This window comes from Xiphias gladius, chromosome 24 (assembly GCF_016859285.1).
Source record: "Xiphias gladius isolate SHS-SW01 ecotype Sanya breed wild chromosome 24, ASM1685928v1, whole genome shotgun sequence".
NCBI classification, from domain to species: domain Eukaryota; kingdom Metazoa; phylum Chordata; class Actinopteri; order Istiophoriformes; family Xiphiidae; genus Xiphias; species Xiphias gladius.
The window spans coordinates 24,551,309-24,574,765 of NC_053423.1; the positions used below are offsets into that span (position 1 = coordinate 24,551,309).

The 23,457-nt window shown below is 44.1% G+C and overlaps 3 protein-coding genes across 6 annotated transcripts in view; all 3 read right to left on the minus strand.

Moving 5' to 3' along the window:
* Positions 1-1,241: 1,241 nt before the first annotated feature.
* On the minus strand, positions 1,242-1,808 carry LOC120786473 (pyroglutamylated RFamide peptide). The gene has a single exon (XM_040121946.1). It carries the CDS (start codon positions 1,806-1,808, stop codon positions 1,242-1,244), a length of 567 nt encoding a protein of 188 aa, XP_039977880.1.
* Positions 1,809-5,325: 3,517 nt separating this feature from the next.
* LOC120786126 (LIM/homeobox protein Awh-like) lies at positions 5,326-13,208 on the minus strand. 2 transcript variants are annotated; one of them, XM_040121291.1, is made up of 7 exons: positions 12,803-13,208; positions 9,625-9,781; positions 8,527-8,729; positions 8,302-8,410; positions 8,024-8,159; positions 7,202-7,434; positions 5,326-6,648 (listed from the first exon to the last, which is right to left on the minus strand). In XM_040121291.1, the coding sequence occupies exons 2-7, from the start codon at positions 9,772-9,774 to the stop codon at positions 6,250-6,252; spliced, it is 1,230 nt and encodes a 409-aa protein (XP_039977225.1). In that variant the 5' UTR covers positions 9,775-9,781; positions 12,803-13,208; the 3' UTR covers positions 5,326-6,249. The 2 variants fall into 2 exon arrangements, with proteins under 2 accessions (XP_039977225.1, XP_039977224.1); XM_040121290.1 differs by lacking the exon at positions 12,803-13,208 and having other exon boundaries at positions 9,625-9,846.
* Positions 13,209-14,543: 1,335 nt separating this feature from the next.
* The window catches only part of LOC120786209 (tenascin), a 56,807-nt gene continuing 47,893 nt past the window's right edge, over positions 14,544-23,457 (minus strand). For all 3 annotated transcript variants that reach the window (XM_040121487.1, XM_040121489.1, XM_040121488.1), the window contains 11 exons: positions 22,581-22,703; positions 22,138-22,281; positions 21,126-21,245; positions 20,377-20,526; positions 19,822-19,964; positions 19,133-19,256; positions 18,874-19,025; positions 18,647-18,743; positions 17,254-17,409; positions 16,940-17,103; positions 14,544-16,184 (listed from right to left, as the gene is read on the minus strand). In XM_040121487.1, the coding sequence (XP_039977421.1) occupies positions 16,086-16,184; positions 16,940-17,103; positions 17,254-17,409; positions 18,647-18,743; positions 18,874-19,025; positions 19,133-19,256; positions 19,822-19,964; positions 20,377-20,526; positions 21,126-21,245; positions 22,138-22,281; positions 22,581-22,703 (1,472 nt within the window). In that variant the 3' untranslated portion in view covers positions 14,544-16,085. The remainder of the gene's footprint in view (positions 16,185-16,939; positions 17,104-17,253; positions 17,410-18,646; positions 18,744-18,873; positions 19,026-19,132; positions 19,257-19,821; positions 19,965-20,376; positions 20,527-21,125; positions 21,246-22,137; positions 22,282-22,580; positions 22,704-23,457) is intronic.

A 23,457-nucleotide genomic window follows, 5' to 3' on the forward strand; every position in this document is an offset into this window, starting at 1 on the left:
TATTCCATGCAAAAGTCTCATTGTCAAATTATTTTAGTTTCTATCTCAGTCCCATTATTTTCTCAAAACGTTAAAAAAAAAAAAAAAAAATCCACCGGTGCTGTGAAAATATTCCAGTCTGGTTTTTTTTGTTTTTTTAAGTTTGTTTCAAGTCTTTTCGGAATTGGGGTTTCATTTCTCTCAATTCTAGTGCCATTGCTTCAAGATACAGTCAGTTTCAGACAGGCTCTTTTTAAATTAAATTTAAAAAACAGGCTGAATAATACTCTTGGATTTGTTAACTTGTTCTAGGAAAATCAGGTTTCCGGGACCCAATTATTAGTCAGAAATCTCTTAATAAAACTGGGGCTTTTGCACAGTTGAAGAACGAACTGCACGACAGAACATAAAGTAGTTAAAGTCACCTGTACGTGCAGCAGCTAAAAGCTACAGGTGTTGAGCGTTTGGTGTGAGGACACTTTGACAAGACAAACAACTGCTGACAGAATCAAACATCCAACCCCAAACCCCGCGTTGAGAGTTTTACATTACAGGCCGCGCCTCCCAGCTCTTTATTCATGCTTATATTCAGGCCGACAAATTAACACATTTACCACTTCCAATATATATCTATCCACATATATTACAACAACGTTAGACTCTGGGTTTGACAGTTACTTTAACATTTACAATCACTTTTGCAGAGAAGCTTTAACATTTGGTGCGGACGATGAGTCTTTCTCTCTCTGTACTTCCAGTCACTGTAAAATAAGCGTCTCGCTGTTTTCTTTGTACCCTGAGGCAAACACAGAAGATGAAAATGCTGAAAAAATGAAATTATATTCTACTCTTTTGCAGTGTTGGATTATTATACTACCATTCATGCATCTAAATGTTATTCTGTTCGTCTTTTGTATAGTTTTGTTCTCAAATTTAAATCAAATGGTGATTTCACTGCGTTGACGGGGGCATAAAGTGAAACCTGTATATTCCCTAAAACCAGCCTGCACCAAACTTCTCACTGGGCAACTTTTCCGGCAACATGTGGTTGTCATGAATCATTTAAAAACATTTTGATTTTTTATGTCAGTGTATTGCCTGTTGCTGGAAGCAGTGTTCGTTGCCTAAAAAAAAAATTGCTGAGTGTATCACCACCCTCGTATAGAGAGACGCCTTTTTACTGAATCATCTCCTCGTAGCGTCACCCTCATTTTCTCCCGTCAAACTCCCCTTTTCTTTCCCGTTAAAAAACCAATCCTTCATCAGTCCCACTTGTCCTCCTCTGTGCCTCCCCTCCCTTCATCCTTCCATCCCCGGTCAGTCCATCTTTTCCTCCCGAAGCGGAAACCAAATCCCCCTTTCTCCCGGCTGACAGCTTGAAGCCCTCCGGCGATGGAGGTCAGAGCTTCGTTCCTCTTCCCGCCGTCCTCCCCATTTCCTCCGTCCTGATAGTAGATGTTTTCCAGGGAGTGACCCCCAGGGAAGGGGGACAGGGGCCGGGCCATCAGGTCTCCTCTCTGGGCCCTCAGCAGCGCCTCCTCCTCCCAGGATCCGACCTCCTCCGCCTCCTGCACAGGTTCCAGCAAGGCTCGCAGAGTGCCTTGAGGCCACTTGGCCCAAGCCTCAGACTGGACAAGCCCATCATCCCTCAGGTCCACCAGAGCAGCCTGGAGATACAGGAGGGCAGACTCCAGCTCAGGTCCGTCCACTGTGGCTAGTAGGGCGGAGGGGGAGACCGGGTATGATGTGACGGTCCGTGGGATGGGGCAGAGGAGGGCGAGGGAGAGCAGGGTGAGCTGACAGGCACTGAGATGGAAAAATGGTCTCATCTGAAGTTAGAAACAGGTCACAGGTGAACTCAGTAATCATCAGGAGATTATTTTCTGTACGTGTGTGTGTGTTTTTAAAAAAATCTGTTATTACTTTCACATCATGCAAATCAACTAGTTTAACAGTAGCATCTTAAGCAAGTGTAACAGAAACAATATGACATTATTACAATTAGAAAAAGGCAATTATTTAAAGACATAATCAGGGAAAAGTATTTAAAACATGCACTGACAACACAAATATGAACCTTTGTAAGCGTCTCAGGTCAAAAGTAAGGCATGTAAAGACAAACAAAAATCATGGGATCGTCGACATATGTTCCAAATTTGGTCATGCTTTGATCGTGCGTTTTGATCCTGGTCAACACTTGAAACCAAACACTTTTAATTTCAAATGAAATGTGGATGGTAGCTTTTGAGATATTCTGCTAGCAGACCTGTTAAAAAGACAAAATGCACATACGTTTAGAAACATAAAACCTCGTCAGTGGAATATATACGTATCTGGACAACTGGGATTTTATCCGATAAAAATAAGCATGGATGCAAAAAAAAAAATGGAATCAGGAACAGTCAGGACCTTTCCCAACAAAATACAGAAATATCCAAGGGTAATTGTTTAATTTCTCTTTCATACCCCTTTCTGTAGAGAAAAATCACTCTCAAACACCCAATGACCAAGGAGCCGAAATCTAAACAGCACAAATACCGAGAAACGTTGAGTGGCTGCTGAAGTTCGACAGTTTCCCTTTCCACATTTGTCTGCAACAAAACTTTTCTTCGAAAGGATGAAAATGTCAGAAACGTAAGTCAGAGTAATGTCCTTCAGACTAAAAGGAAAAAAAAACGTAATTATAAAGCTCTCAGTCACTGGACCTTCATCAGGCCAAATGGTCTCGCATCCGCATTCGTGACAAATAAAGCCCATTCAAGATGCTGCCAAGTCAACGCCTGCAAAGCTGGATCGGCGAGAAACATCTTAGCTGACACAAATATGCTGTTAGAAACATTTTCTCAAGAGTGTCAAAGTATACATAAGAACAAAAGGAAATGGCCAAAGCAGTTGCTTACATGTGTCGGCATCAATGAAGAGGAAGAGGGAAAAAAACGACACAAGAAAACTCAGTTCAGTCGCGTCACAAAGTCCCATCTCTTACCTTGTGTCGCGGTCTAACTTGCCGTATCGTCTCTAACGTTTTTGTCGCCTCTGACCTTCTTAAGAGCCGCGTGCCCTGCACCCTCCCCCGCCGCCCCTCAGGTCACAGGCTGCCGTTACCCATTGGTCCCTCGCCCCTCTGACGCACGCAAAGATCCACGGTCAACTGTCATAACCTTCATTCTTTCAGCTGAGAAACCTCGGTCCACTTCAACAACGAGGCCCAGAGAGTCGCTGCAATTATCGCCCCCTGATTGGGGAGGCAATTCACGAAGAGGAAGCAGCCAATTCATTAAGATGTTTCTGTGGAGAGAAAGTCTCCGGGAGAGAGGGGGAGGACACGGAGAGAGACGGTCAGACAGTAAGGAAGACCAGGGCCGTTTGTCTTGCATTTTGTCATCGTGGATGCCATGAAGGTCGTCTCGCTGGGAAAACACAGTCACGCCTGAAACAATGTCGTTACGGGCTCGGTTTTTGAGGAGTCATCTTGTTGACGAACCATCAGCCACTACTAACCTCAAACCGAATGAGTTAGTCTCTAGTCTCTAATTTAAAGTGCAACCAATTATGTGACAGTTATGTGTCTGTGGCGAGTTCAGCCTTCAGGATTGAATGAAGACTGAATGATGCAGAGAGAGATTGTATTTGTTCTGAATCCTAAAATTTAAAGCGGCAGGCTTAAATCCATAAAACTCACCCTGAACATCTATGAGCGTCATCATTATGTTTAAAAGATCATTCCGGGTCAGGAAAACTCTGGCCTTGTTTTCGTTGGTTTGTTATACACACCGAGTTAATAGCTACGATCTGAAGATAGGGCAGCATCGCTAAAAGAAAGTTCGACGTATCAAGAAACGAGAGCAGTCGGACGATCAGACGTTGACGTGTTTGCGTGTTTCCCAGTTTCTCTCTGGAAATCAGATTTTGAGCATTAAAATAAGGCTGCAGACCCCAGAACTGTTCTGCAGGATCTCTGAAGCGGCAGCGGACTGTGGGGGTTTTCAAACGTTTGGTAAAAAAAAAGGTTGATGAATGGTCAATGAGTGCATTTACACATGCTGTAGTGCCCTGGTTTTGAGTCGTAACCCTGGTTTTGATCCTATTCAGGATTTGACGTTTACAGTGATCTTGAGAAACCTGGTTATCCACTTCCCTGTATATCACACGATTCCAACAGTGTCTAGATTTCTGATCGTGTGTCTTGATTTCTCACCAGCTCAGCCACTATGGTCTGTACCAACAAAGAATTTCCAGAAACCTTAATCAGGTGTTTACATGCCAGAGAATTCCTGGTCTCTGTCAGAGTGCTCCAGGGGCCATATCCAGGTTTCTGAAACCAGGATGTGATGTTTACATGTTGAACGCATAACCGGGATACTCCAAAAACCTGATCCTATCTAGGATACTCGTACATGTAAAAACACTCATTCACACGTCTGTCTTGTCTGTTTGTGTCAGTCAGTCTTGTGTCTCTGTCTGTTTTTTGTGGTCAAGCTTGTGTTTTGCCCGACTTGAAAAACCGTCATCTTAAAGTTTTCCTCTCTCTAAAGAGGTTCCTAATAGAAATAAGCTCTTAGCTTTGTTGGGTTTTTATCCTTGACACTTTAATTGTATGTCAGGTGACTGCAGTCTTGTATTCACCTTTATTGTTGTCACATAATTCCCTCTATCTATTATTGGTTAGTCTCTTGATTAAAGGTAGCCTGTTGATGTTTTTGACCACTATGTTTTTATGGGCGGGTCCCTGTTTTGTTTGTTCACGTTCATGTGCTCTAAAATACACAAGCACGTGGGTGACGTGACGCACATTTCTGCCAATGGTTTCACATTATTCCACTGATGGATGTAAAAAAAATGCAGGTTTCAGGTTTTAAAAAAATTGACCTTGAGACAGGAAATACACAAAAATACATTTGTCAGGCCTCAACGATTGGTGGAAAACACTGAATATAAACCTTGTTTGTTTACAAGAAAACGCCACGGGGCTCCTTTAACAGATTAATTGTTTGACCCGTCATTAAAAAAGTGAAAAATGTCCATCACAGTTTTCTGATGTCAGAAGTAAAAGTTGTTTTCTTTGAACAAAAAAAGATAAATAGTTTTTGTAAACCAAAAAGACCAAGAAAAGCAGAAAATTCTCACAACTGAGAGGCTGAAAGCAGCAAATGTTTGACATTTTTACTTAAAAAAATGACCGAGACAAACAAATCAGAGTAGTTGCTGATTCATTTCGTTCATCAACAGATTGTTTCAACTCTACATGTTTACACGAAGAACTGGCGGGGAAGACGAGGCCCGGAGGAAGGTTGTGGTAAAACAAGTTGATGCTTTATTCACTATTCAAGCGTAACACAGTGACAGCTCTATCATACAGGCAGCAGAGAAGAACTTGACACATCTGATGAACGTAGCCGTGGTGAAACACGACCGTTTGAACCTGTACTTACTAAGTGTTTGCTGTTGGTGGAAAAAAACACTTAAACCTACAAAACACATTGCGCAAAATCAGAGAAGTATTGAGCGTGAAAGTTCATTCTTGACCTTCGGAAACAATTGTTTGGCAAGTGGAGTTTGTGCAACTGTCGTCATGGGACCTACAGTAAGTTTTGAGATTCGGTCACATGACAACAGGTCGCTGCATAGAGCAAGTATGTTCCGCTCTCAGGTCATGCAAAGTGGTTGAAAGCTCAAAAAAAGCCAGTAAGTGGAACTTGAGTGAAGATTTTTTTTTTTGGTCGAACTAGAGAGACATTGCTTCCACATTGTCACACGTTTGTGAGTTTATTATAAAATTCAATCACAGTTAAAATGTTGACTAAATCTGATGCTCATGAAGAAACCGTGGTAATGTCCAGTGACAAAAACATCAAAAACCGATGTAAAGTCGTTTTCTAGAGGCAAAACAGTGACTACCTAGTACTGCAGCTAGTGATTTGTTTTATTATTGATTAATCTATCAATACTTTTTTAAATAAGTGGTTTAATCATTCAGCCTATAAAATGCCAGACATGGTGACAAATTCTTACAGCATGTTCCCAGAGTGACGTCTTCATTTTCAGGGCTCAGCGATTGTTCAATAATTGCATGTGGACAACACACGGCTGTGTATTGTGATGATACACCGATCAGCCACAACATTAAAACCAGTTACACAGTTGCTTCAAATTAAAGGAGTTCAGCTGAAATCTTAAGGGGCTTAACTTTAACTCGTCTCTAACTTTGAAAAGCAATTTTTTTTTTGTTTCTTGAATTCACAGTGTTGAAGCAGTGTAAAGGTCCATTGACTAGCAGTAATGTGGTCTGAAAGAACCATCGGGATCAGCTTCGGATTCTGCACCTCCTCCTGACTCCCCAAAGTCCTCGTAGGCCTCCAGAGAGGAGATACACCCTGTTGCACTCTGGGAATCGCAGTCCAGGAAGAAGGCGGGGTTTTGCAGCTGGTGAGGCCGGTCGATGGCTGGGGTCACCGGGGGGTCGCCGAGCGGGGCGGTGAGCAGGGACAGCTGCAGCTGGTCGATGGTGCTGGTGGAGAAGGGCTGCGATTGGTCGGGTGGGGAGCGGGGCGGCGCCGGGGAGCTGGTCGCCAAGGTGACGTCTCTCAGGGCAGCAGAGGGCAAGTCGACCTGGGAGTCGTCTGCGCTGAGGGACCGCCTCAGTTTGGCCCGAGCATTTTGAAACCACACCTGAGAGAGAAGGTGTGTGCGTTCACACGTGAAAAAGAGGAACACAAAAACATTTTTTAAGCAAGGCACCGGATGTAAATGAAAATCAAAGCAGCAGACGTTGAAATATCTCCGCTTTTAGTCCGGCGTGTATAAGGTGAGCACAGAGAACCTTTCCTCCCTCAGCGGATCAATGTGAAAACCGTCTTCTAGTGTCAAAGTCAAGCAGATATATACATGCAGCTCTACACCGTCTCTGAATTAGACCGGATGGCTCTGGTTAAAAACTTGATAAAAATATATATAAAAGGAGAACGCTGGTATCTAGTCTCCACGAACCTCCGGACTGTCTTATTGCCACACGTCTTGTCTGCAGGAGCATGAAAACGGCTCGACGTTGGACGTGGACTTTCAGCTGAAACTCAGTAGTTAAACATCATTGCCGGCGGCTAATTTCCACTCTAATGTTCGGAGCGACAACGATGAAAAACTGAGTTGTCCCTCCGGCCGCGGTTCAGGATGATGTGACCGATCAAACACATTTAAAGTCTGCGGTATGACCTGTATTTCTCACCTGCAGGACTCTCTTGGGCAGGCCGGTCTTATGTGCGAGGCAGGTCCAGTCTTTACCGTCAGGGTTGTGTTTCTGGGCAAAATACGACTCCAACGCTCTGAGCTGCTCGCTGCGGAAACACGTCCTGATTCGCTTCGTCCGCCTGCGGGTCCGCCCCCCTGTCACCCGGTCGTCCAGTCGTGGCTCTGAACTGCTGACAGACTCCTCCCCTTCACCCGAGACCTGGTTTGGAGCTGTCCTCACACACACGTACAGGTTTGTTTTTGCCGTCTAGCTCAGGCCTGAATGCAACTTAATGTTTAAAACAAGCTTTTTAGCATCTTTTAGCTCCTGGTTTTGGTTTTACGGTTTTACTGTCTGAGCCAGAATCTCTTACTTATCTTTTACTCTACATTGTTACATTCTCGATTGCCGTTTTATTATCATAAAGACGAAGAATCGTGTTTCACAAACATTAAAGCTGCGTTTTATTTTATTTTATTTTTTAAATGTGTTGAGAGTGGAATGTAAATTAAAGAAATTTCAACAAAGTTTGCGGGGCATCACTGAAAGGCATTTTCAGAATTACCAACCAATCTATTGAGACAATAAGGGACAAAAACAATGTAGTATTGGACAGTCGATGTTCTATGTACAGTTTGTTGCTGTTAAAGACAAACTTGGTTTTATTCCGAGCTTTAATAAATGCTTGATTCGTCATTTTCTGCAAGAGATTTGACCAAACGGGACATCGTAATTTTACAAAAGTACAAAATCTCAGTTAACAGAGGTGGAACTGGGGCATATTTCATAAATACAATGCACACACAAACAGAGTCTCACCTTCTTTCAGGTTCGGTTTGGGCTGAGGATCGTGGGATAGTGGCACACTCCCGTCATCGTGATAGTGCGATTGACAGTAGAGGTTCTGGCCCTGCATGCAGTACAGGTTCCCAGGCGTTAGTTTCATCTCACACTCCTGGAAAACATGTTCATTGTCTCAAAAATATCTGCATTTATTCTTCGATACCGATGGTACTAATACTAATAATAAGACAGGATGAACTAATTCCGGATCAGGCACGAAAGCGTAACATAATTGTTTTTCTTACAAAACTAACCTGGCAGGAGAAGCATTGGGGGTGGTAGGTCAGCTCACCGGATCTCATGACCAGAGCAGAAGCTGGGATCGGCTGGAGGCAGCGAGCGCACTGACCCCCTCCAAACAACCTGACAACACAACACGAAAAAAAGACCCAAAAGACCGAGTCCCGAGTTAGAAGATGAAACTCAGAGAACTTGAACCAAACGTGAAAAGAACAGATTGAGTTAGTTAAGTTTCCGACCTGCAGTAGTCCTGCTGGCAGTAGATGTTTCCGTCTCTCCAGTAGAGTGAGGGGTGCGTCTGCAGCTCACACTGACACTGGCTGCAGCGGAGGCAGGCGCCGTGCCACACCCTGCCTGCAGCCAATAGGAAGAAGCGGTCGCACACCAGCTCGCCGCAACCGGCGCATATCATTGGCCCCTGGATGGACACGGCTGTCAGAGCCTGAGACAGATGGAGAGACCGATTTTGTTTCTTTTTCTACAAGAAATTAGAGATCAGTGGTGTCGTTGGCAGAAACTAGACAGATGTAGAGGCTTTTTTACCCAAATCTGATGTGGAAATAGAACCAGCCGCGATGAAATCGAAAGGTCACAGTTTTCCTTTTCACGAGCGCACGGCACATGACATCCAAAAAACAGAACTTGTGTGATTTAAATAATGCACACAGGGTCTTTATGTTCAGAATCCTCAACCGACCCGTCCAGATCGGAAGACAGCAACCTTTAAAGCCACAATGTGCAACTTTACAACTGGAGGCTTGATGTGTTTAAAGCCTCCTCCTCCTCTCTGGTTATAAGCTATTCATGAAAAAGCACCTTCAGAAAAGAGACTTCAGATAAAGTTACACAAAATATTTGCCTCTTAGTCTTTGTCACTATGACTGAAGTGATTATCAAGTACTGTCTGTATCTTCTTGTGTTGCTATGACTCTGAAGCTTTCATAGCAACAAGTCTGTCGTAAAACCCTCCAATATTCAGCCGATGTTGAGTGACAGGCAGACTAGGCCTTGTGCAGGTAAAATAAATAATGTGGGGGATTGAAATAGCATCGAATAAGGGTCACTTTCAGAGGAGCGCAAGATTTTCATCCGTAGACTCAAACTGGACGATTTTGTTAAGAGTATTTACAGGTTGGAGAGTGGCAATTATGAAAACTTCCATGATGTGAAGGCGGCGAGGGGAATTTGTAAAGCCTTGTGAAGCTGAGGAGGCAGGAAGTGAACGCAGCACAACATAGTGACAACATTTTGAAAGGAACGTCTGATGATTTGGAAAACCTCGCATCACTGTATGGACATTGCAGCTTTAATAGTCATCTTATTGTCTCCGTGCTCACGTCGTCTGCAGCAGCACTTTCCTCCACCCCCGCCGGCCCGCCGCCGCCGCCACCGCCAACGCCACCGCCCAGCCCCGACCCCTCCGCCTCGTCACCAAGGTCGCTGCCGTACAACAGGTCCTCCAGGGCTCGGTCGTCTGGCGACATCATGATTGTCCTGAGGAGGTAGAGGGGGTAATTATCAGCCCTCTCTAGAATCACAGGCCTCGTTACAGAACAGACTCATATATGTCTCCAATAATAAACAACTACAACATGGCTGCTCTCTTTCTGTAAAATGTAAAGGCCGCATGCCTCCTGGTTTGGTTTTTTTCTCATCTGTGGTTATATATGAGTGAAAACCAGCTGCTGTCTAAACTGGTTCAACTGGATCATATTTCTCCTCTTTTCGCTCGACAGTTTATTTGTACATTTTTCACTTACTTTCACGGTGCGGTGAAATTTACAGACTCATCCACTGGCAAAATTACCACCCAATAACTATATAACACGTCAATCGCCCTTTAGCCTCTTTACATTGGCTCTCGCTCTCTTTTCGATTTTATGATTTATCACTAGTTTAAAAGGCTGAGACTGTCTTTACACCACTATACTTAGACAAAGACAAAGACCAAATTAAGACAAGGAAGTACAGAGAGGTGTCCTTATTATGGACCAGCCTGCTCATAAATATCCAACATGCAGCTTCTTTAAATTGCTTGAAGAAACATGGTGGAGACTCTTGTTAATATTGCCTTTAAGTAGTTTTTTTGTTGTTGCGGGACTTATTTTATTGAAGTGTTTTATTTCTACTCTATTTCACTGTATCTAAATCGGTGCAGCTCTCGTCTTTTATTTCTTCAGTTTGAGAACTGAAGTCTTTCATTTCAAGTGAAAGCAGCATTTTGAACTCATGAAACTGAGCCACCAATCTTCCTCCTCAGTAATTTGTGTTCTGGTTTGATGTTTTATCTTTTAGGTATTTTCTCTGTCGTTTTACTTTGGGACTTTAGTCTACATTTTTGTGTATATCTGTAGTGTATATTTTTCTTCGTTACTTGTTTTATGCTTCATGTTCTTGTGCTGCTTTAATGTTTTGGTGAGTCAAAGATAATCCACCACAAGTTCTATTCTTTTCTATAGATTAAGTAGGCAGAATTGTTTTAAATAATTCTTGAGGAAGTCCACAGACAGGAGGCATTTTAAACTTTGAATTAAACTTAAGAATTTCATTTCATTTATTCAACTTCAAAATTTGCTGCTATTTTGCAAATTTTCCAGACAGGGATCTTCTGATGTGTCAACAAGCTGTTAAATAACAAATGCAGACTGGCCCCCTTTTGATGAATTTAAATTAGTTCCTCAAACAAAATGAAAAAACAAATTAGACTCACCTGTTGATAGTTTTCAGTGTTAACATGACCTGAATAAACCAATGAATGGTGGTTTTACTACATAGACAGGGGTTGGTTGTTTCCGGTTTCTTTTTCACAATGGTGAAGACAAGAGAGCTGTCTGAGAGCGTCAGAGATGTTATTGTCAAAAAAATAAATAAAATAAAACAATTCCAAAGGTTACAAGGCGATCGCCAAAGATCCTGAAATCCCTGTTTCAACAGTTCGTAACGTCATCAGGACGTTTCACAGTCATAAAACACGGCGCTAAGAAGAAACTCAATGAGAAAAGTCTGAAGGTTGATGCTGATGCGGAAAAAACACCACGCAAGACATCTCAAGAGCTCCGGGCTGATCTGGATCAATCTGGAGCGGTGGGTTCAGCCCGTACCCTACAACCCACGCTAAACCAGGTAGGGCTCCATGGGCGAAGGCCCAGGAGGACACCACCATTGAAAGAAAGGCACAAACAGGCAAAACTACTGTTTGCAAAAACTCCCCTAGATGAGCCCCAGTCTTTCTGGGATAATGTTCTATGGACAGAGGAAACCAGAGCAGAGCTCTCTGGGAAAACAGTGCATCAGTTTGTTTATAGGCGACGACGAAATGAAATCATTAAGGAAAAGAGCAACCTACCTACAGTAAAACATGGTGGAGGTTCTATCAGGCTGCGGTGCTGCTTTACTGCCTCTGGTACTGGAGGCATCGAACGTATCAAAGGAAAGATGAAATCAGAAGATCACCAGGGAATTTTAGAGAGAAATGTGTTACCCAGTGTCAGAAAACCCTTCGTCTGGGGCGAAGGTCTTGGGTCTTTCAGCGGGACAACGACCCAAAGACCACGTCCAGCAGCACAAAAGAAATGGCTGAAAAGGGAAAGATGGGTGTTTTAAACTGGCCAGCAGTGAGTCCTGACCTGAATCCCATTGAAAACCTTTGGAGAGAGCTGAAATCTGCCATTGCAAAAAGGACTCCTGCAAACTTGGAAGAGGTTGAACGCAGAGCGATGGAGGAGTGACAGAAACTACCAGCGGACGGGAGCGAGAAGCTTCTGGATGGTTACAGGAAACGTTTAGAGGCTGCCATTGTTCCCAAAGGCTCTGCAACTAAATATTAGTGAAGGCTGCTGACAGTTGTGTCTGGGGAACCTTTTGTGTTTGTTTTATTTCACTACAATGCACGTTTTGTTTTTCTATTTTCTCTTGTTCAGTGGCTTTGACATTTTATTCATTTAATTTGTTAATTTGCTTTTTTTTTTTCTGAAGCTATTCTAAATTCTGTACTTAAAACTCAGGGGAGCCAGTGACTCTACTTTTAAGGCCGAAGTGCAATAAAGACTAAATATGTAAGAATATAATGGATAGAAATTCAAAACCGAATAGGTCTACATTGACCAGATGTTTACTGCACCTTCCTACATCTTCCAGTATATAAAAATGTAAGATGTATGTATGTCACAGCTGGACAGCAAACTTTACTGGAGCTGAGACGACTATTTGATCGACAGAGAGTTAATCTGAACTATGCTGATAATCGATTGGTTGGTTTGAGACAAAACACCAAACCGTGCCAATTCCAACTTAACAACTTAATACTGAGGATTTGCTGTTTTCTTTTTTTTCTTTTTCTTTAAACTATGCAGAATGGAATAGAAACACTCGATGGAGACATCAGCTCGGGCTTTGGGAAATTCTAACGTGTTCTTCGCTGTTTTAAAGACCAAGCGATAAATCGAGAAATGAATCAGCAGACTGATGAGTAATTTAACTAATCATTGGTGGCAGCCTTAAAGAGAGAGAGCTTACCTGTCCTGTTTGGAGGCCGCTGGTTGGTTTTTTCCACTTCCACTCTGTATGAACCCCTCAAACGCCACGACACTTTAAAAAGCTGTGGCGTTTCTTCTCCGGCTCCGTGAAGTCCGGACTTTCTCTCCCTGCTTTTAGAAAACTCTTCTGGGGAAAAACGAACTCCTCTCTCTGCTGTGCGGCTCCCCCGTCTTGCACTTTGACAGATTTTCCTCCACCTGACCGCTCCCACTGCTCCAGGTGTCTCCGCAGCCTCCTGTCTTGTGGTTTTGAGATCAGTTTCCCTCTCAGAGCACTGACCTGAGATCTGCCTCCACCTCATCCTCCACCAGTCACTTTCCCGGCACTGATCCGACAGCGGGATCAACACCTGTCCCTCCCGCCTCGCCGGCTGCCCCAGGTGACATCCGGGCACGCACCTGTAAACAAGAGGCCCAGGTGGCTCGGGGCGCAGGTAAGAAGTGCTCTGATTGGCCACCTGGCGAGCAGATGGGTGGGTGGGCGGCACCCTGGGGACCAATTAAAAAAAAACATGGTGTTTAAAAGGACATCTGGGATCTGCAGTGGAGGAAGAAAAGACGACAGGTAGGACTCGACTTTTCCCTCGATCCCTCGGCTGTGTTTGGACCAAACTGTCTTCTGTCACGTGACCTTTTCCCCTGCTGAACTGAAAAAACATGCCTGACAACACCACTCACAGAGACACAGTGGGATTATATCTTTGCTTGTGGCCATAATAGGACATGAAGTACACGACAGAAGTAAAAACCTCACCGTTTATTTCCGGAATAAATTGACTTGACCCCCATTAAAACAGGTCACAACACGCACAGAAGATTCAGTGAAAAGCATAAATACAACCCTGCAGCGGCTGCACTGAAGCTCTCTCATCAATTGAAAATCATTTCAGCACGAGTTTTGCCTCAGAGGTCATTTTTTGGTTTTTACAATTTTGATTTCAAATCAAATCCCATAAATAACCATCATCATCATAACTTGTTAAATGCTCGATTTATGTGTGTGATTTTGTCATCGCCTGATTGTGCCCCCCCCCCATTACCGACACCAAGTCTCTGCCCTCAGATAGAGTCGACACAGAGGTCATGTCCATCTGTGAAGACCATTTACGTTACTTCCCATTTTCCTCCTCCCTCTGGAGGAGTTGCAGACTACAGCTCATATTTTGTGCAAAGTTTTGTGTTGGAATATGGAGTTTACATAACTTAATGTAAAGAGTTACCAGCTGAAACCCACGGAGGGAACCATGCAGCTTTCGATTTTCAAAATAAAACACGGAGAGATTCACAAAAAAGACAACAAAGTGACAAACAGAAGGGCAAACACTGAGAGGACGTCCGGCAGCTGAACCACAACAAGTACAAACAAAACTCTCCGTCGCTCACCTGAACGTCTCCAGGGTCGTACCCATAGACTGTGTACGGAGGCGACACGGTGCAACTGATGGCCTGTGTCTTACAGAGATACCGCAGGGGGCGCTGCAGAGCTTTACAGCAGGGCTGAATCAAACAGTGTGGTTCCTACGGAGCACCAGTTTCTGCAGCCTTCAAACCACATCCAGGTCCTGGGTTTGCTCTGATTTCAGGTGGAATTGATCAGACACTGCAGATACGTTTTTGTGGATAACTTTCTTTCGAACAAAGAAGCACATGTTGTCAGATGAAGTGTAAACCTTTCCCTTAAAGGTCTGAAAAAACGAATGAAAGGCCACAGGACGAAGTCAAAAGTACATCAAGACAAAAACAAAGCCGTTTTTATTAGTTCTTGAAAATGACAGATTTTGGAGACACAAGGCTTTTTGCTCCGGCAGCAACAACTCTGTATAATAGTGATTCTGTATTTTACTGTATGTGTAACTCTTTGTCTACTGGCTACGTTCATTCCAACATCAAATAATGCAGCATGTGGTGTGTTATTTATTTACATCAACCTTAATGAAAAGCCTGGATGCACAGACAAGATGTGACCTCTGACTTGCAGTTTTCACAAAAAACTGACAAAAGACAAAAAAAAATGACAAAAGTGCTGCAAACATCAGCCTCATTCACACGGGAAAAAAGAGCCCAGAGCACACTGATTATCTCGTAGCTTTGAATAGTGCAAACAGGCCAACGAATGGACAGAGATATGAGGCAAACACATGTCGTCATTTCATGATTGGCCCAACAGCATTACAGCTATGGGAAATTTTCTTTTTCCGCACCAAAATCGCTACACAGCCACGTTCTGGTAACAAAAAACACATTTTTGGAGCTCTGTTTTTAAAGGGCTGTCAGATATTTTCGGGCAGCCGATACAGATTGCGGCATTTAGTATTTCAAATGAGAACATCCCACATGACTGGAGCCAAATATACCTTAACAGCTTTTGTAGGTTAATTTTACTGACCTGGAAAAGTCCACAAAGTCAGATCCATTATCCAGCAGATCGGAAATCACCCGATGAGGATCGCACACCCACAGAGCTCTAGGGGGACTCCATGTGCGTTTGCCTTACGTTTTTGTCCATTTTGACACAGTTGTGTTGAAACATTGGCCCTTTTGCACTATTACAGGCTGCTGTGTTGGGACGGTCGGCAGAGAGGGGAAAGATCGTGGTGTTAACGACTTGCAAACGTCCTCTGACAACCGGAGAGCGCTGAGAGTGAGAGTTAAAAAGTCGGTGCATTGACAATAAAACGACACGTCCATTAAATGTGGGTGAGGTGTCCATATCTTTGTTTCAGACACTTCCGTATTAGTAAGAGCCGAGTTGTAGATGTTGACGCGAACCACAAGTGGAAGTGGAAAACTGGAACACGGCATTAATCGGCGAACTCCGGTCCCTTTTTAGCCTCAGAAGTGAGTCTGCATCATATTGGCGCGGTGGCAGAAGTCTCAAATATTTCAAATTATTGGCGCACGAAACCCGAACTATCTGCACGGGCGGCCATCGCTTGTGGTACGTGAGGAAATTCTTCCGTGTAATTTGGGTGGACTGACCCTTTAAAAATATAGAGAAAGTTTAAGCAGCCCTGCTTTAAAGAGGAGAGAAATGAAGAAACTGTACAATCAGCAGTAATATACTGATAACTGACCTCTATACACATGAAAAAATACGTCTCCGTCTCTTCTGAGCGAGGCGCTCCGTTATAATGAGGGTGCGTGTGTTCAGTCTGCTCTGTATGCGTGTTTGCATGTTCACATGTGTGTGTGTTTCCACATGTACTGACACACTGCTGTCCATGCACGTGATTAGCAGTTCATTGTTCGCCCCGCTCTCTCTTTCATCCTCTGGCCGGAGGACGGAAGGACGTCGGTCTCATCTTCATCTCAGTGAAGGGGATGGAGTAGTCCTTTCCTTTCCAGGTGGTCCAGATCAAACCCTGACAGACAGAGGGGACAGGCGCTGGCGTCAGATAAAGCTGAAACACATTCACCCGTCAGGGTTTTTGGCTGAAATCTCAGCCGCCAGACCGAAACGCCCCGACAGTAATCCTCACCCGGCATCGACCTTCAAACCTTCTGAGAGGAGAGTCGGACGACTTTGATTTTACTCAGAATTGCACCCATCAGGTTTTTATCCTGCATTTACTCGTATTTATTATTAATCTGCTGAACGTGCTTCGCAGCTTTCAGCATTCCGTGAACAGTGTGTGTCGGGTCGAATGCTGTCCGCTCCTACTCAAAGTGGTTCACAACGGTTTTGTTTGAAGGACAATATGAGGAAAACATTCAACAAAATGGAGCTTGATTGCCATCCTCCGATAAGGTTTGGGATGTAATAGACAGACGGTTGAGAGAGACACGGCTGGGGTTAGCAGTACTGAATGCCGGGTCCAACACCAGCCTCCAGACTGCTGCTACATTCTGCTTTATTTTCTACGTGTTCCATTGTGCTCACATGGGTCACATGTTATTTACTTTGTAAATTATGTTTAGGAACTTAAAGCTTTACTTACTTACTTATATACTGAAGAAGAACATCTCAAAGATATTGCTTTTGAAACCAGTGTCAGTGTAACTGGTTCCTCTGATACGCACTAGAGAAAACTTTTAGATTCTGGATTTAGTTCTACGTCCTTGGAGCTGTTTACTTCCGGGGACAATTTGGGCGGGTGGGTTTGTAATCAGAGGTCACCTGGTGTTTGACGTCGATGCCGTAGACGCCGTTGAGGTTTGCCTCGTGGCAGTTCTTGTACCACCAGCCTCCTCGGTACGACATGGCGCAGCGGGTGATGGACGGCGAGGGGTCCCGGTCTTTGGTGGAGAAGACCCGGTTGTTGTGGTAGCTGAGAGAGTCGCCTGTAACAGAGAGGAGACACTATTAAAAGTTGTGTACCATCTAAAAAAAAAATATCAGAAGTTTATACATTCATTTCCTCCAAGTTAGTTGGTCTTCAGCAGGTTTCAAGACGACCACATTTTCCATTAAAGCCCATCGACGCCTCCCACCTGCGGTGCCACTGTATCCGCCCACGGTCAGTCTGTAGGCCCTCCTGGCCACCTCGAACGTCGAGTACTTGGCGAACGCTGACTCGTCTCTGTCTCGCAGGTCGATTCGCAGACTCATCCTGGTCATTGCTGTCAGGTTGTGGACACTCTCGAGGCCTGAAGGAGCAGGAGGGACATCCGTTCAGTCTCAGACAATGACTTTCTCTTTAGATTTATAGAACTTTAGCCAGTCTGTATTTGAACAAAGAGAGTTGGACCGAACTGACTTCTGTAACCTTTATTGTAGGAAAACAAGTTCAAAATACACCAAAATATAAATTCCAGATTCTGTTACAGCACCCAAAAGCACCTCGACGTGTCCTACCACTGAACCGCTGATGCTTTAAGCCTCCAATCCTTACATTTCTCACTTTTTTCACCATGTGGAGGCCTCATGGGGATTAGTGCTTTGCTCAGAGGCACTATGAGGATTTTTCCTAAAGGGACTTGTCCGCTTCTCTTTCCCTGAACCTCCTCGTTGGCTCCAGTATTCGGGATCCTCTGGTAAGCAGCCCAGATACACTGTCTCTGTAATCAGCTCTCCTGCTGGATAAATTAAAGTTGGACTGAGTGACAGAGGAAGACTTTGATGAAGATGAAGATCGTCCCGTGACTACGGGGCTCCTGTTCTGTGTCAGGTTTGCTTTGAGCCAACGCTTTCTCCTCCCATTTCCACATTAAGCTGACGTTTCTCCCGTTGGGGTGTTTTTTCGAATGTAGTAGTGAGTCTGTTCTGTTGACTTGGGTCTGTGTAGTTTCTACTTTGAGTCGCCGATATTAACAGTTATGTTGGAAATCCGTCTGTTTTACTTTCAGTTTAAGCTTTTAGTGCCTTTGCCACGAAAATGACTAGATGAGTCCACATGGGATATTTATGCATTAAAAAATGACTTTAGACGCAAAGCTTAAGATGCTTCTGTTTTCTCTGTTCTGCTGAGTCCAAGTCGGACTTTGTTGCCACATTTGATTCGGTCACAGCAACAAAAGAGTCTGCACATAAAAACCTTCAATTCCAGCTTTAAGATCAAACTTCTGAAAGATCAAACACAGACAAATGAAATGGAGGCCAACATGTGAGGTTTTTCCTGGCATATCAACGTATGTCAGGCTGCTGTGTCATGTAACTGGACATTGCACTTAAGTGAGTTTAAGTAGAAAACAACAGGTGCATGTTTTGACGAGCGTCATATGCGGCCCACGTTTCAGTTTTGAGAATATGAGGCCATAAATTTCCAATTTAAAGACTGTACTGTTGGCAAATAGGCTTTCAAGGCTACAGTAATTTACCACTCGTACTGTGAATTGACTGTGTGTGCTCGAAATGTTTCAGTGTCGTGGCGAGTGTCTCGCTCACCGAGCCAAAACTCCCCGCTCAGATCTCCAAATCCTGTGGCGTACTCCTTCCAGCCTCGGAAGAAATCCACCGAGCCGTCCTTCCTCCGCTGGAAGACCTGCAGACAGGAGACAGGACAGACCAGGTTCCACAGTGGAAAACCTCAATATAACCTGAGCCTGAGACTAAAGGCTGGGGGACATTTCGCTGAGGAGAACTGGAGCAAGCTGTCACTGATGTCACCGTACCGTCCAGCCTCCGCCGTCTGTCTCCATGTCACAGTAAACCATCATGGGCGTCCCCTTCTTCCCCTGAGGGAAAATCTCCACCTCGCCTGACGCCCTGACGCCGTTCAGCAGATGCTGAGAGCAGTCGGTGGGGAAAGGGAACCTCAAGGCGACTGAGGAAGAGGAGGGAGGACGGAGGAAGAAGAGCATGAGAAGTGGGGCAGGAGTTTAACCCGTTATTGATTAATAACCGCGAGAGACACGTGAGAAGCTGTCGTACCGGTGGTGAACTCTGTGGAGATGGCAGAGGTGTCTGCCTCCGCCTGTAGCTGCACCGTGTACTTAGATCCAGGGTCAAGTCTGGTCAGGTTGTACTCTGTCACTGAGGCGTCCAATATCACTTCCTGTTCGGGGAAAACCAGGAGTTTAAGTGGAAGGAAGGTCGATCTGATGGCGAAAATCTTCTGCCACCAGGTCAGTCCGAGTCACGCACTGAGCGTCTGTAAATAATTCTTTCAATGAATTTTAAAATTTCTGGTTTGTGAGCAGCAGGTCGACTGAACATGGAAAAGGCCTGAGGACAATTCAGCTTATGTGTAGAATAAAGTTTCCAAAAATAAATGAATAAGGACTTAAAATGTACTTTCCTTAGAATTAGCACCAAATTATAAAGTTCTTTCTAGAAAATCATAGATGTTTTAAATAAAGCGTAATGGATTTGGCGAGCAGAAGTACCAAAATGTTGCAGGTTATAGTTTCTCAAACAGTCATAAATTAAATAATTTGTAATTTTTAAAAAGACCATCGTGCGTGTTTAACGCCAAGTTGCGAATTCTGTGGGTGCTATGCAAAGGCAGCTGGACTTAGCATAGCACTTACAGGAAACCAAGACCTGGATGACTGAGAATCTTCACACACGTTAAGTTGCCGACGTTTTTTTTCTTCCACCCAAAACGCCACAAATCTCACCTTCCTTTCCTGACCTTCAGTCTGATAGGTCAGCCTGTAGCTGCCAGCGGGCTCTGGGGGTGGTTTCCACGACAGCAGGGCGGTGCGCGGGGTCACATTGTTGGCCTGGAGATCTCGCGGCCCGTCCCCATCGCTCCCGGAGCCTGGAGAGTCATTTCAGTTTCACTGTTCTCTGGGTGCTATTATCGAGTTTCTGCTTTCTGATTGGTGGCTACACAGTCGGCCTCCGAGCCAAACCCAACATGTACAGTAACACGCAGGTCGCGACCTAGACAAGTCTTTTCGACGTAAAGTAATCTCAGAGCTCAGACTGAACTTGCAGAGAGAAAGATAAAACACAGAAGTTACCACTGAACAAAACGAAATGGCGCTTTTACTGTAGAATTTGTTCTTGTTAATTTATGCGCGTAAAAATTGTGAAGGTGCTTCCTGGTTCCCATCGTCCACTTACAATATTTGGACCAAATAATGAGATCTGTGGAAGCTCTTCTGAGTTTAACAGTGCTTTAAAATCAGGGTATGACTGTGTGTGAGTGTGTGTGTGTGTGTGCTGACCACTGGTGGTGGTAAAGCTGGTGGTCGCCGGTGAGCTCTCCATGCTGCCCAGCTGACTGGTTACGGTGACGGTGTAGGTGGTGGATCCTTCCAGACCGCTCAGCTGCTGCTCCGCTGCATTTCCAGACACCGTGATCCTCAGCTCTGAACCTGAACAAACACAATCAGCTGCTCAAGTGGCGTTTCTCCCAGGGACGGGAACTGATGGGAAACGGATGGAAGGGGGAATAAAAGAGTAGAAGTGTGGGTGTGGGTGAGGGAGGGGGAGGGAGGGAGCGTGCCGATGGACGGAAGGAGAGGTGAAAATTCAACCGGACTCTAATCTGGCAGTTTTGTGACGTAGTTCGGTGTAACTCTCAGGTTTGTCAGTCAGTGTGTGGAACTATGCCGCAGACGGGAATCTCTGCAGCAACGTGGTTGTCTTTCATTGCTCATACGTTCAACTATTAATTTATCAGAGATTTGTTTTGTGCATTTTCCTTCTTCATTGGGCAGCTATTGTAGATTGCATAGACAGTGGGGTGGACAGAGAGAGAGAGAGAGAGAGAGAGAGAGAGCATGTTTGTTCACCACTTGTTCACCAGGGCGACCCACAAATGCTATTGCCTCATTAGAGAATGACATAAGTGCACTTTAACTCCCTTACACCCGACTTTCAGAAGGACAGCTGAAACACACGGGGCACACACGGCAACCCCCAAAAAATGAAGTCTTGAGTACACCGCGATCACGAATGCACCACCGCCTACCTGTGCTCGAGCCGTAAACGATGGCGTACTTATCGACGGCGGCCAACGCGGGACGCCACAATAGCAAGGCCTTGGTGTCGGTGACGTTTACGGCCCGGAGGTCTGTGGGCGGGTCAGGGGCTGAGAGAGAAATAAAGGTGGTGATATTCATATTCATTTCAATTTATTTGCATCCAAAAAATGGTAAAAACAGAACACATGAACGAAAACTGTATCTTAAAAAATCAACTGAATGTGGGCTTGAAAGCCCAAAAAGGCCAAAAAAAATATTTAAAAAAAGGATTTCACAACGAGAAACTTGTTTTGTCAACAGTTACAATATCAGTGATGGGAATTTTCTGAATAAAACAAGACAGCTGTGAAACAAATCCAGGACGAGGCTCCTCCGAGAAAGGCGCAGATCCTTTCCAGATCCAGCACCTGCTACCGACATCATGAGAGATGTGATTTCTGAATCTTTATGCAGAGACAAACACAAGGAAACATGCAGGTTAAGATTTTAGCTTTTCAACTAATTCAACTGTCTTGAGTTTAGTTTTATATTAAAAATAAACTAAAAATGGGTAGAAAAAAAACTAGCTGCCAAATTATTGTCTCAGACAATCAGCAAAACTGCTCCCACAGAGAGAATGATATGAACGATATGATATGAATGTTACAATTACAAATATTATTTCCCTTCATTATTTTGAAAACCTCATGGTTCTTTTGTATGTAAACCTAATGCAATTTTGTATCTTAAAATTCACTGTGTTTCTAAGGTCAAGAAACAAATTTCAATCTGAACCAAGGAGCCAAAATGGACAAGACGTCCTGGAAGTGCTCAGAAAGACTGAACATCTACGGTGTCATGACACCTTGGTTTAGAGACACTGGGTCCAGAAAGCCACGCAGTGAAAAAAACAAGGGATGTTTGTCCGTGTCATTCGCAGTGAGTCCAGGACAAGCTGAGCTGCACGGCAATAAATTAGTGCGTAGAGGGAAACCTGTCCGTTAGAGCTGCCGAACTCACGTGTCATGACAAGGTCTTTGAGTGGATCGCTCTCGTCCAGTCCCAGGATGGAGATGACGCTGACCTCGTAAGTGGAACCAGGAGAGAGCTTTGAGAGGCCGACGGTGGAGTCCTCCGAGTCCAGGGACACGGACACGGGCTCTCCTACACGCAGAAGTGGTTTCAGAAGTGATGGAAACAACGAAGATAAAACACACTAATTCAGCTAATAACATGCTAAAATGAATTACTGTACTTTCCACAATAACAAAAAGTAGAAATGCAACTATAACCCTGATTAAAGGCCATTTAAGTTCCTTTACGGATACCCGATAATGTCTGATAGATTATTGTGTTTGCATCTTTACAACAAGGAGCTTTGCGCTTTCTAGGAAATCCAGGAAGCAGCTGTTAAACAGAATAAGAAAATAAAAATGAAATACAACATGGATTCTGTTTCTCACCGTCCTCAGCGTTGGTGTAAGTGACTTTGAAACCACTGACGGAGCTCTTTGGTTTGGTCCAGGACACCGTCAGAGAGTTCTCGGTCACCTTACTGAAGACTATGTTGGATGGAGGCTCTGGGCCTGGATGGTACGAAGAATACAATGAGACGCGAATGAAAACAAGGAAGGAAGTGAGTCGGAGGAGGAAGTAAAAGAAAAGGGAAAACGTAAAGAAGCAAAAGAAGCAAATGAGGAAATAGGAATAAGAAGACAAAGGAAGTGAAAATGTAATGAAGGAATGAAAAAGGTAAAAATAGAAATAAAGAAGGTAAGAAGGATAGGTTTGGGTTTCACGAAAATATATTTAAGGAGAGAGAAAAGACAAAAATGGCCACTAGAAGAGAGAAAACAGTGTGTACATTATTATTTATTCATCCACACATTTGCTATTAGTGCTCCGATGGGATTATGTGTATATATGTACAGTGCAAACATATATACAGTATACAATGATATACAGACACGTAGTGTAACATTTAAATGCAGACGATGGATCCTGGACAGCAGCAGAGGAGAGAATGACGACGTTTAATAGTTAGCTGGTCTCTCAAACCTGAAAATAAAAGCGTGGCAGGAATAAATGACGTCGAAAACCAAAAAGAAGAAAAGGAGACAATTTCACAAGATTATTAAGGAGGAATGAAAACCACAACATACATTCAGGTATTAATTCAACACAGTCAGAAGAGCTGAGAGTCAAGATTCTCATTGAAAGTGTTAGGAAATGATTTTGAGGACAGATTCTCAACCTGATGATTTTCCATTTAAAAACCAATTCGTTTGACTCTAAAAAATAGGCCAAAACTCTAAGAAGGACTGGGTATCACTGAACAGA

Excerpts from the sequence above, each read along its gene's own strand:
- LOC120786126 (XM_040121291.1), bottom strand. The coding sequence starts at position 9,774 with ATGATGTCGCCAGACGACCGAGCCCTGGAGGACCTGTTGTACGGCAGC. Across the intron at positions 8,730-9,624 it reads AAAGTGCTGCTGCAGACGAC|GCTCTGACAGCCGTGTCCAT; the intron begins GTGAGCACGGAG and ends CATCTGTCTCAG. Across the intron at positions 8,411-8,526 it reads TGCCAGCAGGACTACTGCAG|GTTGTTTGGAGGGGGTCAGT; the intron begins GTCGGAAACTTA and ends TTGTGTTGTCAG.
- LOC120786473 (XM_040121946.1), bottom strand. The coding sequence starts at position 1,808 with ATGAGACCATTTTTCCATCTCAGTGCCTGTCAGCTCACCCTGCTCTCC.